The sequence below is a fragment of the Megascapheus bottae genome, chromosome 12 (assembly GCF_031878675.1).
Source record: "Megascapheus bottae isolate mThoBot1 chromosome 12, mThoBot2.hap1, whole genome shotgun sequence".
NCBI lineage: Eukaryota > Metazoa > Chordata > Mammalia > Rodentia > Geomyidae > Megascapheus > Megascapheus bottae.
In genome coordinates, this window is record NC_143520.1 from 26,369,019 (window position 1) to 26,388,617 (window position 19,599).

At 36.9% G+C, this 19,599-nt stretch overlaps 1 protein-coding gene across 9 annotated transcripts in view; it reads right to left on the reverse strand.

The window, feature by feature from the left end:
- Fmnl2 (formin like 2) overlaps positions 1 to 19,599 on the reverse strand; it is a 274,154-nt gene that overhangs the window by 102,530 nt on the left and 152,025 nt on the right. For all 9 annotated transcript variants that reach the window (XM_090342834.1, XM_090342837.1, XM_090342827.1 and 6 more), the window contains exon 2: positions 11,435 to 11,518. In XM_090342834.1, coding sequence (XP_090198960.1) covers positions 11,435 to 11,518 — 84 coding nt within the window. The remainder of the gene's footprint in view (positions 1 to 11,434; positions 11,519 to 19,599) is intronic.

Here is a 19,599-nt window from a genome sequence, read left to right on the forward strand (position 1 = left end):
ACCTTTTTTGAGCTGTTTATTCTGCATATTAATCTCATAAAGTAACAAATTTTCATAACCAAAAAAGAATGTGGGTATACATGGTAGTGTATACTCTATGTTCAATTCTATGAGACAAATCCCCAACATTGAAATATGGAAGGGAAGGGAAGAAAAAGAGAAGCTAAGATAAAGAGGAGAAAAGGGGAAATGGAGGAAAAGAAAAGAGAAGGAAAAGGGAAAGAAGAAAAGAAAGTGAAGAGGAGGGAAGGAAAAGGGAAAAAATTTAAATAAAGGACATTAAAAAGAATATAAATAACTGCATACCCAAAGCTATAGACATGGTAATGGAAATATAAACATAACTATATAGACATAAAAACCTATGACTCTATAGACATAATGTTTTGTTTCATAAATTAGTGTTTCTATGACATACAAACCCTTAGCCTAATTTTGATTAAGTTCTAAATACTAAGTCCCAGTGATTGTAAATAGAGATTCCCCCCTTGAACACTTGATTGTCAAACTTGTCATTTAGAATATGATATAAAAATCAATGTTAATAAATTCTTTAATAAAAAAGAATATAAATTAACAACTAATGCATTTGAATGTTCAGCTTTATTCATAATGGGGTAAATGTGACTTTAAATTATCACTGCATGTTCACAAAAATGTTTCAAATTAGATTGACAATACTAATGATTGGTGTAAAACTGAAACAATAACAAGACTATATGATATTACTGGTTGGAATGAAAGATAAATTTAGACATTCATTCATTCATTCATTCATTTATTTATTTATTGCCAATCCTGGGCCTTGAACTCAGGGTCTGAGCACTGTCCTTGGGCTTTCTCAAGGCTAGAGCTCTACTACTTGAGCCACAGGACCATTTCCAGCTTTTTTCTATGTATGTGGTACTGAGGAATCAAACCCAAGTTTTCAGGCATGCTAGGCAAGCACTCTACCACTAGGCCAAACTCCCAGCCTCTACTTTATTATTTTTTTTCAAATTTTAAAGGTGATGTATAGAGGGGTTGTGGTTACACAAGTCAGGTAATGAATACATTTCTTTTTGAACAGTGGTCTATCTACTTTAGAAAACACAATTGGGTCTGACTTACTTCACCTAATATGATTTTTCTAAGTCTTTCCATTTCCTTAAAATGGGGCGATGCCGTTCTTTCTGACAGCAGCATTGAATTCCATTGTGTACAAATACCACATCTTCTTGATCCACTCATCAACAGAAGGGCATCTGGGTTGGTTAGATATCGTCAATGTAGTAAATAGTGCTGCAATGACCATCGTTGTGCTACTAAATTTAGTATGTCCTTGTTTCTGGACGAGTGGGTAAATGCCAAGTAGTGGAATTGCTGGGTCATAGGGGAGCTCTATGTTTAGTCTTTGAGGAACTGCCATACTGCTTTCCATAGTGGTTGAATGAGTTTACACTCCCACCAACAGTGTAGTAGTGATTCCCTCCTGGCCACATCCCTGCCAGCATCTGTTATTAGATTTTTTTGATCATGGCCATTGTAACTGGAGTGAGGTGGAATCCTAGAGTTGTTTTGATTTGCATTTCTTTTATGACCAAAGATGACAAGCATTTCTTCATGTATCTAGAAGCCATATTTATTTCTTCTTCACAGAAAATTCTCTTTAAGTCTTTGGCCCATCTTTTAATGGGATGGTTGTTTCTTTGAAGATTAGTTTTGGAGTGATTCAATTTTTTGAGCTGTTGATATATTTTAGATATGAGGCCTTTGTCCATATGGTTAGTGAATACCTTCTCCCAGTCTGTAGGCTTCCTAATTAATTTACTAGCTATGTCCTTTGCCATACAGAAGCTCTGCAGTTTAATGCAGTCCCACTTATCCAGCCTTTCTCTGATTTATTGTGTTTCTTGGTCCTTATTAAGAAAGTTTTGACCTGTGTCAAGGAGACCTAGTGTATCTCCTATTCTTTCTTGTAAAGTTTTCAGTGTATCTGCTTTTACCTTGAGGTCTGTGATCCATTTGAACTTAATCCTGGTGCAGGGTGACAAAGAAGGATCCAACTTTAGTTTTCTGCAGGTGCTTAACCAGTTCTGCCAGCACCACTTGTTGAAGAGGTTGTCTTTCTTCCATTCCATTTTTTGGCTTCCTTATCAAAGATTAGGTCACTGTAGCTCTGTGGGTTGGTTTCTGGGTCTTAGTTCTATTCCATTGGTCCTCAGGCCTATTCTTGTGCCAATACCAAGCTGTTTTGGTTACTATAGCTCTGTAATAGAGTCTAAAGTTTGGTATTGAAATTCCTCCTGCGCTGCTCTTTCTACTGAGAATTGTCTTTGCTATATGCGGTTTTTATTATTTCATATGAAATTTTGGATTGCCTCTTCTATTTCTTTAAAAATGACATTGGGATATTGATGGGCATTACATTGAATTTGTAGATAGCCCTTGGCAAGAATGCCATTTGTAAGGTATTAATTCTTCCAATTCAGGAGCATGGGAGGTTTTTCCATTTCCTCAGTTCTGCTTTAATTTTATTTTTCAAGGTTTTAAAGTTTTCATCGAAAAGGTCCCTAGCATAACAATGTTTGTCATTGCAGCACTATTTACCACACATAAAATATGGAACCAACCCAGATGCCCCTCAGTGGATGGCTGGATCAAGAAGATGTGGTATTTATACACATTGTAATTCTGTGCTGCCATCAGAAAGAATGACTTGCACCATTTGTAAGGAAATGGAAAGACTTGGAAAAAATCGTATTAAGTGAAGTAAGCCAGACCCAAAGGAACATAGGCTCAAAGGTTTCCCTCATTTGCAATAATTACTACAAATCTAGGACTCTCCTAGCAAAGGATTACAATAGTGTAATACTAGATACAAAAGTTCATATAGGATGAGACTAAATGAGGTGCCAGGAGTTTGGCCTTGTGGTAAAGTGCTTGCCTTGCACATATGAATACTTGGGTTCGATTCCTTGGTACCACATACATAGAAAAAGCCAGAAATGGAGCTGTGCATCAAGTGGCAGCATGCTAGCCTTGAGGAAAAAGCCCAAGGACAGTGCTCGGGCCCTGAGTTCAAGCCCCAGGACTGGCAAAAAAGAGAGGGGGGGTGGAGAGAGAGAGAGAGAGAGAGAGAGAGAGAGACAGACAGACAGACAGACAGACAGACAGACAGACAGACTAAATGAAAGGATCTCTAGAATATGGAAAGAAGAGCTTTATCTAGATTGATTGTTGTTCTTAATGTATTATGTCATTTCTTCTCTCCTTTGTTGCCCTTTGTTTAATCTCATATTGTTACTGTATCTGACTTTTGTTACCTGGTATATTGTATGTACGCTTTATTTGTTTATTTGAAATAGGAAAGGGAAGTGGGGGAAACAAGATGATTGGGGGGATGATGGAGGGAAATGAGAGCAAAACCATAAGAAGGGATATCAATGTGTGAGAAGTAATGCACCTACTATCTGGCAAATGTAACTGTAACCCCCTCTATACATTACCTCGATAGTAAAAAATAAAATGAGAAAAAATAATAAATATTTGTTATTTATTTTGCTATTGAGCACATCTTTTTTTTTTAAGTTTGAAATGATCTAGTCTTGGTTCCACTTCCCTTAAATAAAAACAAATACACCAGAGACAAGCCATATTATAATCAACTCTGTTGAATTTCTTTGAAGAAAACAAGGTCTTCTTATCTATCACTATATACAAAAATCAAATCAAAATGCGTCAAAGGTCTTAATGCACAATCAGATACTCTAAAACGCTGGAAAATATAGGCACAAGCAATTACTTTCCAAACGGAACTTCAATTGTTCAGAAAATAAAATTAAAAAAAAAACATTTTTTGGAAAGCTTAAAAAGCAAAAGCAAAATAAACAACAAAAAGAAACTAGCCTTCCATGGCAAAGATTATGAGTTAAATGTTCAATTGTCAAAACAAAATAAAGCATTTGTAAGACCTGGTAGAAACTGTTCTCTAACTTCACTTGGCAAGTGCTTCCTAAAAGGTAATGTGACATCGTCTTCATTGTAACTCCTGCTATTAGATGCTATGCAATACTCCATACCCAGTAATAGTGTCCCCAGGTTTACAAAAGGTACTTGTATGATAACGTTTCCTTCAAACCATAACCAACTGGTCTAAGCCAGCTCAGACACTATAATTCCATTTGTATTCCCAGGCAAGAATACATGTCCATGTGATGTTCCTTTTTCTTTAAGCCCCCAGCATCTAGCTCTGGCATGGTGGCCAAACAGCACTCGTGACAGAGCCTTTGTATCAAAAAGACAGTCTGAAAAGGAATCATAGATCTCCTCTCCACTCCCCTTCTGACAGTGTCACTTCTTTTTTCTCTTTTTTCTTACCCAGATTCAATGAAGGAGAGCATTTTTATTCCTACTAGAAAAGTTATGCAAAGTCATAGGAAGAAAGATGGAAACCAATTTGTAAGTTCAAACTCAACTTCCCAGGACTTCAGGGAGGGCAAAAGGGGAATGGGGTAACAGGCAAGGAGTGTGGCACATGTTCTATGATAGCTTCTCCAGGGATTTAGAACAAAAGACTCAGAGAATGATACTCAATGAGATGAATGGCTTTTAAGAAAGGAGTTGGAAGGAACCTGTCTTCTTTTCCACAGGTAAGTCAGGATTTTCCTTGGGTTTAGAGAAATAAGGAAAAGAAGAGTTCCTTCAAAATTTCAAACTAAAGACAGCAAAGTGACAAAAGGCCTTCTCTTTTTAACATGGTAAAAAAATAACCATGTCCTATGGTCAATTCTGGCACACTGCTGCAATTCAGGACAAACCAATTGGCAGTGGGAAATACTCAACATCCTTTCCCCAGTATTTCTCAAGTATTTATTACATGAGATTACTTGACTTGAGAAAACTGAGGTCTAAAGCTTCTCACATCACTCTGTGCTTTTCTAATGTATTCAACTAACTTTGTATTCAATAAATAAGTTAATAAATACAAATAAGTTTTAGTACCAAAAATTACCTAAAACAAGGAACCAACCAAAATTTGTCCACATAACAAAAATTATAGCAGTTATTGATCACTTTCATCTCCTTTCTGGGCCATTGTTTAGTCTTTCTCATGCTATTTGCACATCTAGTTATAGCCAGATATAGTTTAAACAAAGTCAGAGGGCAGAGGGTAAAGGCTACTCCCAACTTGTTTAGATAACTTTCCAGGTGTATACTGCCTGAACTTTCTCTGTGAATTTCTCGATATGCTTAACAACATAGAAGTTTATCTTCCATCACAAACAATATCCAATTTGGGTTCTGATAGGATTGAATCCCTTATTATATGGATCATGACTCATCCTGGTCCTTGAGGTGAGGTTAACAGTAGTCCCTGACCCACAGAGTAGTGAGTATGATAACAGTTGGGAAATAGTGCTCATATATGTAATCGGATAGGTGTTAAGTCTAGTAAGTGTCCTCATATAAGACAAGGAAAACGGACAGCAGAAAAGAAAAAGATCATATAAATGGAAACAGAAGAATGGAGGTGTGGCTCAGCAGTAGTGTGCCTACAAGTGAAAGGCCCTGCTGAGTGCAAACCCTAATGTCACAATTAATTAGATAAGTAAAAATAAATAAATGAGAGAGGGGAGAAAGGGAGAGAAATGAAGGCAGAAGCTGGGACTGGTGAAGAAGGTTCTCTTCCATAACTCATGGAAGAAATAGAGTCCAGACAACACATTGTTTCAGACTTCGGGTTTCCAGAACTGCGAGGGAAAACATTTTCTTTTTTTAAACCCTGCAACGATTTTGGAATGTGCAAAAGACAGATAAAATATTTCTCTTGTTATAATCAGTGAGGTCCTCATGTGTCATAAGAAAATCCCATGAATGTGGGCTTCAGGTCAGTTGATGTCTCAAGGAGAACCACTGGACCTCAATTCATGTATTCCTTTTTCTCACCACAGGGTCTGTCACATCTTGTTTTTTATGCCTAAGGGTACCTCCTGCTCCACAGCCCAATCTTTAGAATATATTCTCAAAGATCTGACAGGTGACATTTCTCTTATTAAGACTAAGATTAAGCCTCTTTCTTGCTTAAGAGCCATGTGTTTTTCTTTCTCTGAGTTATTTTTTAATTAGCAAACATTAGTTGTACAAGGGGGAAGTCATTGTGACTTTCTTTATATGTATATATAAAATGTATCCTGATCAAACTTGCCTTTTTATATTCCTCTTAACCCCCTAGAGTCTGCCTCCTAAAATAATTTCAACAGATCTCATCATCCTATTTCTATTTAAGCAAACAAATCACTTGAACCACATTGATCTTCATTTCATTTTCTCCATTTGCCTTTCCTCTCTGCTGATATTCTCTCCCCGTCAACAGAGGCTGTTTTACTTTGCTGTGGTTCCTTTTTTTACAGTGTATATTCATTTTACCTAAGGGATTCCCCTTGGTTTTTTTTTTTGGATACACACATACACATACTTATATGTATTTATATATCATAATGACCATAATATTTTTATCTTTTCCCACTCACCTTTGCTAATTAAGAGATTTCATTGAGATTCTATATGCCATCTTTATATATAGTTTAAATGTGCTTAAAATTACCTTCTATCATTCATTTCCCCATCTCCCCTATACTTTTTCACTATAAACAATTTCATAGTTAGAATCCTGTTTAGGTGCTTTTACATATATATGTGTGTGTCCATTGAGCCTGGTTTATCTCTTGACAATGATGTTGAACGTCATTTATCTTGACTTCAGTCTAACTCTAGGTAACAGGAAATCCAGGAGCCTAAATATTACTCTGTAGAAACAGTGGGATAAATGTAGAAAGTGAAATTTTCCTGTATGAAGGCACTTGGCTTGCCTAGTAGTCTCTTCTTTATACATAGATCATGAACAAAAGACTGTTTCAGATTAAGAGCCCGATAGATCTCGATGAACATGTGACGGGGCCCATGCTACATTTTCATTTGAACAAACCACATCTTAAAAGAAACCTGGAAAAGATGAATGTTATCATGGACTATAGAAGGAACTGTTATTCATTGTATTCATGGCAATCTGTGAACACATACACACACACACACACACACACACACACACACACACACACACACATTTTTAAAGCACATGTTGAATGTTTAAAAAATAAGTGAGAAAACAAAATTCCAAAAGGAAGAAGAATATGAAGAAGCAAGGCCAGATATTAAAATAATGAGGAAAAAATTCTCAAGGGTCGAAAGACAGAAATTGAAAAGAATACATCTCAAAAGAAACCATGATGGATAAGAATTAAATAGCTCTTGAACATACCATGGAATTATGAACATATAGTAAAAATGTAAACAATTTAACATCAAGCAATATGAGAGTAAAAATGCAGTTAGCCAGACAGTAAAAGGGCAGGGACAGGAGTTAGTGTTTTCTGTCCCAACAGCTGGGGGTAAGAAAAGAACAAAGTGCATTTGGCTAAATGTAGGATCAAAGCCAGGAACTTGGGGGTAGGCACTGAAGGCAGATTAAGTCTGGAGTCTGGGAGCAAGGGGGCAGGAGAACTTCTGCTGGTGTCACTTTAACTTCTCCTCACCACATGCTTGCTCAGACCTCTAACACTGACATAAGCAATGAAAACTCCCAGTCACTTTACCATTCATTCATTATCCCTGGTGATCCAGAATAGGCTCTTATTATTTCTCGTGAGTCATCAGTCTAGATAATCAATAGACAACAATATTTGCTTATTTACAGAGCTGTAAGTGGCTGACAAAAAGAAACACTTAAAAAAACAATCTGGGCTGGTATAGCTTAAGTGTGATAAAATGCTTACACCCTAAGATCCAACCCCAAATAATACAGATAAAGGGAGGATGGGAGGAACCAAATATATATTTGCTTTAATTTTCTCATTTGCTGATAATGGTAATGCTTTTAATTGTTTAGAAAAGTGTTTCAGTGGCAAGTTAGTTTACTGATAAAAGTTATAAAATAAGCATTTGCTTTTCCTTTTAAACAAATAGTATAAAGAAACAAGAAAAGTACTTAGTTATATAGCTATCTGAATTTTTTTCTTTTTTATTGTTGTAACACGTGCTAGGCATGGAATCTGCCTGCACCACCACACCACAACTTCTCATTACTAATGTTCTCAATGATTAAATCCACTCATGGTATGGGTCAGTTGGACTGAAAAACAGAAAAGTGATCAATTTTTATTGTAACCTGGGATAATTTTTTTTCATTAGTTGTGGAGCCTGGCTGCTGTCCATGAGCTTTTCTGCTCAATGCTAGCATTCTACCACTTTGAGCCACTACTCCACTTCTTCAATTTTCACTGTAATGCAGGGTCTTAGCATAAAGGAGTATCCCAGTGCCACCAACCTGACTCAGCCCTGTCTGAGTAGCTGCAAGGCCTTCCTGGGGACTCATGCCAAGCCCTGTAGTTGTGATTTGATCTTTCTGGAGTGCTTCACATAGGAAGTTTAGTCTATTTGAGAATAATTTCCTCTCACAGCCTCACACTTGTACAAGTGAATAAAGATTTCTATCACTCACTCTCACTCTAATCTCATCTAGAAGGCAAAATCCAGACATAGAAGGCAAAATTGATCCATGCCATAAATACCCCAGAAAATAAGCATCATTAGACTCAGGGTATGCCTTCGTAACTCAGCTTGGATGTGGCACTACAATCTGAACTGCATTATACATGCACTGTCTCTACACTAATCAGTGTCAGTCATCTCAAATGTTCCCAGTTCTTTAGCCAGCTCTACCAGTGGTACACTTATGAACCAAGCTCTGCCCTGACCCCATTCTCAGGCATCTGAGAAACCAGAGTGAAACTATGATGGTTTTTCTTTAACATCTTGGTTTCCAGGCCCCCAGTGTAACAACGAATAACCTTAGAAATAGGTATTCTCAGTCTCACTCTCTGAGTGGCCTTCATATTGACCTAGTCGTGTGTGTTACAAACTTGGCTCTAAAATCATCTCTGAAATAAGGTAAGTGAGGAACTCATAGGAAAGGTAAGGGACTTTTACTTTACTTCCTAAGTTCCAACTCAATGTGGGGAGGGAGAAAATTGTCTTAACTTTCCAATTTTTAAAAAAAGAAGGGTTTAATATTAATCTCTAATAACCCTGACAGATCCCCAGAACTCACAAAAATTAAATCAAAGTACATCTTGAGTAAGTATAACCTTTATATACTCAGTTTGATCAAAAAAGATGACTTACACCCAGGTACTGATGGCTCACACCTGTAATCCTAGTTACTCAGGAGGCTAAGATCTAAGGATCATAGTTCAAAGCCAGTTCAGGGCAGGAAAGTCCAAGAAATCTCCAATTAACTACCCAAAAAGCCAGAAGTGGTCCAGGCTCTGAGTTCAACTCCCAGGACTAGAACACATTAGTTAATTAAGTAAAAGATGAATTAAATGAGGGAGGGAGGGAAGAAGATGATTTGCAAAAATTTACCACTTCATACAAGATTTTTTCACATTGAGGAAATTAAAGGCTTGAGAATGATAACGATAGACATAAAGCAATAGATGAAGCCATGGATGAGGTTAGTAAATAAACAGAACACGTATCAGTAAAATACTATATAGTTGGGATAAGCAGACCACAAACAACTGCAGATGCTCTATCAGCCAAGAAACCAGAGGAGAGCTATGATCAGTTCCAGGTTTCATAATGTTCACATAATACTTTTCAAGGAAATGGAGCTTGGAATAGTTTCTCTACAGGTCTTCCTATTCTCCAACACTAGTCTTTATTTCCTCTATAAATGCATCTATACTACACAGATAGGAATATATCTATAATATATATAATGTGCACCTTCCTTAATGTATGGATCCTAGGTAACAGATAATCTACACTATTGTTTTTGTTTGTCAGTCATGGAGCTTGAACTCGGGGAATGGGCACTATCACTGAGCCTCTCTGTGCTCAAGGCTAGTACTCTACCACTTTCAGCCACAGCTCTACTTTCAGTTTTTGAGTGGTTAATTGGAAATAAGAGCCTCACAGACTTTCCTGCGTGATGTGGCTTTGAACTGCCTCCTGAGTAGCTAGGACGTGAACCACCAATGACCAGCTACACTATTGTTTAAAAATATATAACTATTATTTTTGCACAAAGCATCATGGACCAGCATTATCTTCTATGCTTTACACCCCATGGTCTTTTTTTTTTCTTCTTTTTTGTGGGTCATGGGACTTGAACTTAGCCTGGGAGCTGTCTCTGAGCTCTTCAGCTAAAGGCTACCGCCCTACCCTTGAGCCAAGGAGATAAGAGTCTCAGGTCCTTTAGTGCCTCAGCTGGCTTTCTACCTTGATCTCAGACTCCTGAGTAGCTAGAATTACAGGCATGAGCTACCATATCCGGCCCCATAGTAACTTTTAAAGGTCCTACAACTAAGGTTTGCTATGGTATGTTCTTAAACTAAAAATCTATAGCTGAAGATTGTTCTGGCTGTATCAAGCAAGATGTACTGACACTATCAAGCCTGCTTACTAACAGAGAAGGATAGATACAATAAAATATACATTTTTGAATCTTTTGAGAACAAGCTAAAATCCAAAACAATCCTGGTGGCAAGAGTTAACATTAACATGTGAGCCCTCTCCAGTACTACAAACAGACAAGTAGTATCTTATCAACCTACATATACAATCTTAAAGACTTGAAGTATATGACGGATGTTAATTACATGTTTCAAGGAAGGAAAATGAGTATGTTAGCAAATATACTTAAGTTTTGGATGCTTTAATGAATTTTCAAACATGAAAGTATACACTGTGGACTGCCAACAGGCATCAAATTTTTGAAATTTCTCATTTTTTCCAGTTTGTTCCACTTTTTTTTTCTTCTCTTAGGTATTTTAAAGCAAACCCAGTCCTATCAGTTCATCCTCACATCTAAAAGTAAATATTCTTATTTAATCACAAAGCTAAGATCAAACATAACAAAATCAAGTAATTATTTCTTTGAATCTTGTCAATCACTAATCAAAGCTTTTTTCATTTACTTTCCTCCAAAAGTGATCCACAAAATATGCACAAAATCATGTCATTATTCTTCTTAAGTTCCTTTCATGTTTTTCATCCCTATCCTTTATTATTCCAATTTTTAAAAATGAGACATAATATATTGAATAGAAAAAATTGTATAAACGAAGAGAAATGTCACAATAAAATTCACCTCCTTATAACTAATATAAAATAATATAAAATAATAATGTATGCTAATAAAAAATGAGAATGAAAATAATGTAAAAAGAAAAGAAGTAACTCTCAAGCTCTTCCTTTGGTGGTAACAAACAGAAAGGTAAAGGAGTAACAAAACACAAAACTTAAAATAGCAGCTCCCAGGAAAGTCCTGACAAAAAGGGGAAAATTAGTTTCTTTTATTTCTTTTTGCATGAGAATCACTGGTTCTTACCTGATCACAAATCAGTTCCCATTTTTTCTCATTGTCGTACTGCCGCAGCAACCTCGCCTTGTCAGGAGGTAGGTTCATAGCATTCTATAGAAAAGAAAAGGAAAAAATATCTATCACATCCACAATAACTCATAGATAGAATTAACCCTACCTTGCTTCTTTGGCCTTTCAGTTCCCACAGTCTGATTCAATGAATGGAGGGAAGCTCTGTAGATTTACAGGAACACTTGAGTGGGAGATGCTCTATTTGGAATAATCAGACTTGGATCCCAGCAAAGGCGATCCCAATGCTTCCTCATTTCATCGAAGGTTCCCTTTGAACTCAATGAACAAACCTGGGAGTGATTGTTCAGAGGTATATCACTCTTTATAGAGTTCTTAATAGAATACTAAAGCCTTAGCAAGCAGTATAAACACTAAAAGAACCCCCAAGGACCAAGAGCACTGATGCACTTTTACTTGCTTTGATAAACAGGCTTTTTTTTAAATTGCATTTTATTGTCAGGGTAACACATAGAAGGGTTATAATTACATTTGTCAGGTAGTGAGCATTTTTTTTTCCGTGGGTCATGGGACTTGAACTCAGCCTGGGCACTGTCCCTGAGCTCTTCAGCTCACCCTACCCTTGTGCCAAGCCCCACTTTCCATTTTTTGGTGTTAATTGGAGGTAAGAGTCTCAGGTCCCTTTGTGCCCGGGCTGGCTTTGAACCTAGATCCTCAGATCTCAGCCAGCGTGAGCCACTGAACATAGCTGGTCCATTACGTCATGAACATAGATACCCCTTCCTATGTTTTCCTTCCACTTTCCCTCCTCCCTCATCCCCTCCCAAAGAACAGGCAAAAAAACCCAACAACAACAACAACAACAAAAACACCCAGCACCAGTGGCTCACGCCTATAATCGTAAATACTAGTTAAATATTAGATCCAGATATCAGCATTAATATAACTCCCTCTTTTGACATAACACATTTTCTGTAGTGTTGTTTTCCCAAATATATTCATGTGTTATGAATCCAATGCTACAAGCAGCCAATTACACACACCTCAAGAACCTTGACTTGGGAATGGGGTAACCTCTTCAATTATAGTACAAGATAGATAAAGCTTCAGAAAAATAGATGCACATGTGTTCATGCCTCTTCAAAGTTTCCATGCTCTAAACAAGCTAAGTAGTCAATCCACACACATTGTCTATTAATTATCTATCTCAACATGAAAATTCAAATCATATCTATCCATAAACAGTACAAAGCTTTGTATGGGTAAACATTTAAATAGTCAAAAAAAGTTATGAGCTTTTAATGTTTGGAACTCTAGCTCTCTAAAGGACTCTTACTGATAATAACTCTCTTTAGCATAGTTCTGATCTATCATAGGGAAAATTAAATTTAATAGAGACAAAGGTGAGTAAAAGTCAGAGAACCAACGTTGGCAGAGAACCAACGTTTGAAGATTTTCATAGCTTTAACCCAAGCATATTCCCTCAAACTCAACATCCATATCCATATGCCTTAAATCTACCTGCTACCTACTAACCTGAATCTTATTCACCAGCCCACAGTTTTCAAAATATTTCATTTTACCCTCAAGCTGGCAACAAAGTTTGAAGAGTGTGAACTTGAGTAACGCTAACAGTTCTCAAACACAGAACTATCTGAAGTGAGAAAAATATTTTCATATGACTTGTTTCTATGGAATAGCCACTTAAAACATCAATGGATAGGGCCAGGAGTTTGGCCTAGTGGTAGAGAGCTTGCCTAGCATGCATGAAGACCCAGGTTCGATTCCTCAGTACCACATACATAGAAAAAAGCCAGAAGTGGTGCTGAGGCTCAAGTAGTAGATCTCTAGCCTTGAGAGAGTCCAAGGACAGTGCTCAGGCCCTGAGCTCAAGCCCAGGACTGACAAAAAAACAAAAATCAATGGATAATACCTAATTATATCTATTAGTTCTTATAATTTAATGAAGTTAAACAATCATCCTGGGATAAGACAAAGGAGAACTCCATGGTTATCTTTCTGAGGAGGCCAAAATCACTCCCTGCTAAAAAACCTAGTCTATCATTATACTGGTTTTGATCTTCAGGTTAGTACTCTTGCATGTGATTAAGCAGCAAGTAAGAACATTAAACTTTTAAAATCAGTTAAATGAGTTTCTCCTCCTGTGTCTTTATTATTTTCTTACAATAAGAATAGAATAAAATTGGGGCCAGGAGTTTGGACTAGGAGTAGAGTGCTTCTGTAACATGCACAAAGACTTGGTTTCGATTCTTTGCTACCACATACATAGAGAAAAGCTGGAAGTGGGGTTATGACTCAAGTGGTAGGGATCTAGCCTTGAGAGAGTCCAAGGACAGTGCTCAGGCCCTTAATTCAAGCCCAGGACTGGCAAAAAAAATAGAATAGAATAGAATAAAATTTTCTAAGAACAAAAACCAGATGCCTGGACTCCTACAATGTGCCAATCACTGTAGTAAGCCCTTGGAATTACATCTGTAGTCTCAATTCTGATGTTATGCATGAAAAGTATACATTGTTTATAAATATGCCTTTTATCTTACAACCTTGTAAAAACAAGATATAACTACAAAGTAAATAACAATAAAAGTACCCAAATTACTCAGTATGTAATGATTATAGTTAAGTCTATGTTATATCTGAAGTTTAATTATCACACACAACACAGCTGACTGCAAGAGTCCAACTCCATTCAGACGCTAATATATCTATGCCCTAGGAATATAGAGCTCTCAATCATTCTTGGCCTGGGTTCATGATGGAGCTGTGTACCTGTAAAGTATCCCCAAATTCCCTTAGAATCTCACAGCACACATTGAGAAATCTACAAAGAAATGCAGGTGATCAGAAGTGAAGGTAGACAGCATCAAATACATCTTATGTAATATTCCTTTGTCCTTATAATCTCACAATTAATGCTCAAAACAATTAAGCTAGCAGATATTGTAACGGGGACTTTCTATTATATAACTGCCTACTTAGAAACAAGAAGGTGAGCTTTGGAGTTAGCATTATTTATGGAAACAGAGAAAAGCATTTCTAAGAGAAATATCTTTTAGAGTACTTAAATAATAGATATGCAAAAGTTTTAGAGGAACTCACAAGAAAAGAGAAAGAATTTTAAGGAGGAAGATATTATACTTGGGAGTTGTCAATAAGAGCCTTGGCAAAAAGTTAGTGAGACCCTATCACAAGAAAACAATCTGTGCTTAGTGATTAACAGCTATAACCCCAGCCACACGGGAATTAGAGGAAGGAAAATCAGAGTCCAAGGCCAGTCATATGCAAAAAGCAGGAGACCTATCTGAAAGAATGACTAAAGCAAAAAGCGTTAAGGGCATGGCAAATAAGAAGCTGTGAATTTAAAACTCCCTTATCACCCATACATCTTTTCACTGAAATAGAAAACATACACTTACACTTTTGTAACCATTCCCAATGTTCATATTTCAATGGTGTCTCTAATGGCATTCAAACTGTTGTATGAATGTATTCCCTAGAATTTACCTTCCAACTTTACACCTATTAAACAACAAACATTACCTTTTCCTATAAGAAAATAGGATGGGCTGCGCGCCAAAGACTCACACCTATTATTCTAGCTACTCCAGAGGCTGAGATCTGAACATCACAGTTCAAAGCTAGCCCAGGCAGAAATGTCTGCAAGACTCTTATCTCATATTAACCACCAGAAAACCGGAAGGGGTGCTGCTATGATTCAAAGTAGTAGAGCATTAGCTTTCAGGTGAAGACCTCAGGGACAGTGCCCAGGCCCAGAATTCAAGAGAAAGAAAAGAAAGAAAAGAAAAGAAAGAGAGAGAGAGAGAGAGAGAGAGAGAGAGAGAGAGAGAGAGAGAGAGAGAAGGGAGGGAGGGAGGGAGGGAGGGAGAGAGGGAGAGAGGGAGAGAAGGAGAGAGGGAAGGGAGAAGGAAAGAAAGGGGAAGGGGAAGAAAGAGAGAGAGAGAGAGAGAGAGAGAGAGAGAGAGAGAGAGAGAGAGAGAGAGAAAGAGAAGCATTTTGTGTAACTGATCCTGTGTTAAATATTATCATTTCAATACACATTCAATATATATAATATATTGTATATATACAATATACATATATACATATATAATGTGTATATTCATATTTTGGATTCTATTTTTATACTGCCATACATTAATATATATATATATCCTACATTATTTCCATCTTCACTTCTATCCCTCCCTCCCACATTAGATTCTTAAAGAAACTAATAATCTAAGAACATGTCAAAAAAGAAGAGACTATTCATTGTAATTAAGATACACTGGAAAATTTCACAAAAGACGATTTTGACGTCCCACTAGTTTTATATTTCTATGTACTATACCGGAAGTTGCATTGGCATTCATGCTTCTTTTTTTATTGTGATTCATAGAAGGGTTACATTATATTCACCAGATAGAAGGTGCATAACTTCACATTTTAACCCCCTTCCTTATTTCAAATAAACAAATAAATACATATACAAGGAAACAAAGTCATATAAAGTAACAACTGAGATTAACCATAAGGGCAAAAAAGAGAAAAGAAAAAACATAGTACATTAAGAATAATAATCACACTAGATAAACCACTTGTTTTCATATCCTAGACTTCATTTAGTCTCATCCTATATGACCTTATGTATAGGTTTTGAGTTATAAATCCTCTGACAGTAGAGTCCTACATGTGTATTAATAATTACAAATGAGGAAAATAATTGAGCCTATGTTCCTTTGAGTCTGGTTTACTTCACTTAATATGATTTTTTTCAAGTCTTTCTATTTCCTTACAAATGGGGTGATGTCATTCTTTCTGATAGCAGCATAGAATTCCATTGTGTGTAAGTACCACATCTTCTTGATCCAGTCATCCACTGAGGGGGCATCTGGGTTGGTTTCATATCTTTGCTATGGTAAATAAAGCTGCAATGTCATTGTGCTAGTAGCTTTAGTGTGTCCTTGTTTCTGGACATTTCACTCCACGGGTGAAACTGCTAGGTCATAGGGGAGCTCTGTGTTTACTCGTTTGAGGAACCGCCATACTGCTTTCCATAGTGGTTGAATGAGTTTACACTCCCACCAATAGTGTAGTAGTGATCTCTCCTGGCCACATCCCCACCAGCATCTGTTGATATTAGATTTCTTTATAATGGCTATTTTAATTGGAGTGAAGTAGAATTTTTTTTTTTGCCAGTCCTGGGCTTGAGCACTGTCCTTGGACTTTCTCAAGGCTAGAGCTCTACCACTTGAGCCTCAGCACCACTTCCAGCTTTTTTCTGTGTATGTGGTACCGAGGAATCGAACCCGGATCTTCGTGCATGCTAGGCAAGCATTCTACCACTAGGCCAAACTCCTGGCCCCAGTGAAGTAGAATCTCAAAGTTGTTTTGATTTGCATTTCCTTTATGGCCAGAGATCCTAGCATTTCTTCATGTGTCTACAGGCCATTCTTATTTCCTCTTCAAAGAAGTCTCTAAGTCTTTAGCCCACCTTTTAATGGGATGGTTGTTTCTTTGAAGATTTGTTTTGGAGAGATTCAATATTTTCAGCTGTAGATATATTTTAGATATGAGGCTCTTGTCTGTTGTATGGCAAGTGAAGATCTCGCACTCTGTGGGCTTTTTATTGAACTTGCTAGTTATATTCTTTGCTATACAGAAACTCTGCAGTATAATCCAGTCCCATTTGTTCAAACTTACTTTGTGTGTCTGGGTTCTTATTAAGAAAGTTTCAACCTGTGCCAAGGAGACCTAGTGTATCCTACTCTGTCTTGTAAAGTTTTCAGGGTATCTGCTTTTACTTCAAGGTCTTTGATCCATTTGGAATTAATCCTGGTACAGAGTGACATATAAGGATCCAAATTTAGTTTTCTGCAGGTGCTTAACTTCTTGAAGGGACTATCTTCCGGTCTTATGTTTTTTGGCTCCCTTATCAAAGATTAGGTGGCCATAGGTCTGTGGGTTAATATCTGGATTCTCAGTTCTATTCCATTGGTCCTCAGGCCTGTTCTTTTTTTTTTAACATATAATTAATTTTATTTTTTTCCATATATTTTTATTGTAATTAATAGAAGGGTTACGTGATATTTGCCAGATAGAAGGTGCATTAATTCACATACATTGATTCTCAGGCCTGTTCTTGTACCAGAACCAAGTTGTTTTGGTTACTGTAATAGAGTCTAAAGTTTGGTATTGGTATTCTTCCAGCACTGTTCTTTTCTGCTAAGGATTATTTTTGCTATAGGGGGGTCTTTTATTATTCCATATGAATTTTTGGATTGCTTCCTCTATTTCCTTAAAGAATGACATTGGGATACTGATGGGTATTGCACTGAAATTCTAGATAGCCCTTGGCAGGATTGACATTTTCACAATGTTAGTCCTTCCAATCTAGAAGCAAGGGAGGTTTTTCCACTTTCCTTTTTCAGGTTTTTAAAGTTTTCTAAATTAATTCCTAAATACTTTATTTTCTTTGACGCTACTGCAAAAGAAGTTGCTTTCCTGATTTCTGCCTTGCTCTTCCCATTGTTGGCATGTAAGAAAGTAGTTGAATTTTGGGCTTTTCCTATCATTCTGACATATTGTGTACAAGCTAATTTAGTGTGCATGTCATTTGTAATAAGAATATTTTCATTATAAAAAAGAGAAAGAGCAAAAAAGAAGAGAAAAAGAAAGTGAGAGAGATAAAGAAAGAATAAAAAAGAGAAGGAATGAGAAAGAAATAAAAAGAGAGAAGAAAATGTAAGAACTTTTTCATCCAACACTTGGATGATTGGGCAGTAGCAAAAAGAATGAAGTTAAGCAATAGAGAAGGTTAAAATGGGCTCTGGAAGTGGATTCTAACCTTAACACTACCACCTGGGCATGGCAAAGCATACAACTGGACTAAAGTAAATGAAGTACTCAAAAAGCTAGTGAATGTAATTAATAACTGAGTCAGTATCAGATAAGAATCAAGAAAGGTATATACAAGATATATAACCTTTATTCATGATCTGGTATGTCTCAAGCTCTTAAACTCTGTGCACTCATTATCCAATTTAATCCACTCATAATTCAGACAAGTAGGTATAATTTCCACTAAACAGAGTTGGAAGCTACAGGACAATGAGGTTCAGTAGCTTTTCAATGCATAGTAGGTGGCAAGCCACAATCAAAACAGAGGTCTGATCACCTTCTTCCTGTGACACTGAAGCTTCTAGAATGACAGCCTGAGGCTGACAATTCCATGTTGTTAGTACCTAAAGACATAATCCTTTGCATGTACAGGAGCAAATGCACGCTAATATTTAGGCTACTGAAATTTTTAGAGAAAACACTAACATTTTAAACAAAGCTTCTGAGTACTTAGAAAACATACATAAAGTAGGACCAAAGAAAATGGTGACTAGGCTGGAGAACACCTGGCAAAACCAAAGCAAGGTGGAGATACAACAAATGTGTTGTGAATTCAGGCTTCAACAATAGTCAGTGAAGCAGAATGGAAGTAAATACAAAAACCCAGAAGCCACTGTGTTAAGTAAGAGGACAGAATCTCAGTGGAGAATAGATTACTGGGTGTAATATAAAGTAGGATACTATGGATAGCGCCTGGAACATGGGAAGGCAGGAAGGATAGACAGCCAAGACACCAAGTGGTTTTGAATATTTGGACCCTGAGTAAATTATTTCAGCTAAATATCAGCTTTGGCTTCCTCCCCTTATAAAATAGAGATGTTCATGGTGGTAGCAATAAATGTGATGAAAATGATAATGACGTTTCCCTGCCTCAGAGTTTCAAAAGAATTAAGTGGGATAAGACATGTAAAAGACCACAAAAGTGGGTTGGGAATTTGGTAGAGTGCTTGCTTAGCATGCACAAAGACCCGGGTTTGATTCCTCGGTACCACATACATAGAAAAAAGCCAGAAATGGTGCTGAGGCTCAAATGGTAGAGCTCTAGCCTTGAGAAAGTCCAAGGACACTGCTCAGGCCCTGAGCTCAAGCCCAGGACTGGCAAAAAAAAAAAAAAAACAAGCACAAAAGTGAGCATAGGCAGAACTGTCAATATAAGATATTCTTTTCATTTTTTCATTAGAAGGGTTACATTATATTCACCAGATAGAAGGTGCATTACTTCACAAACATTGATACCCTTT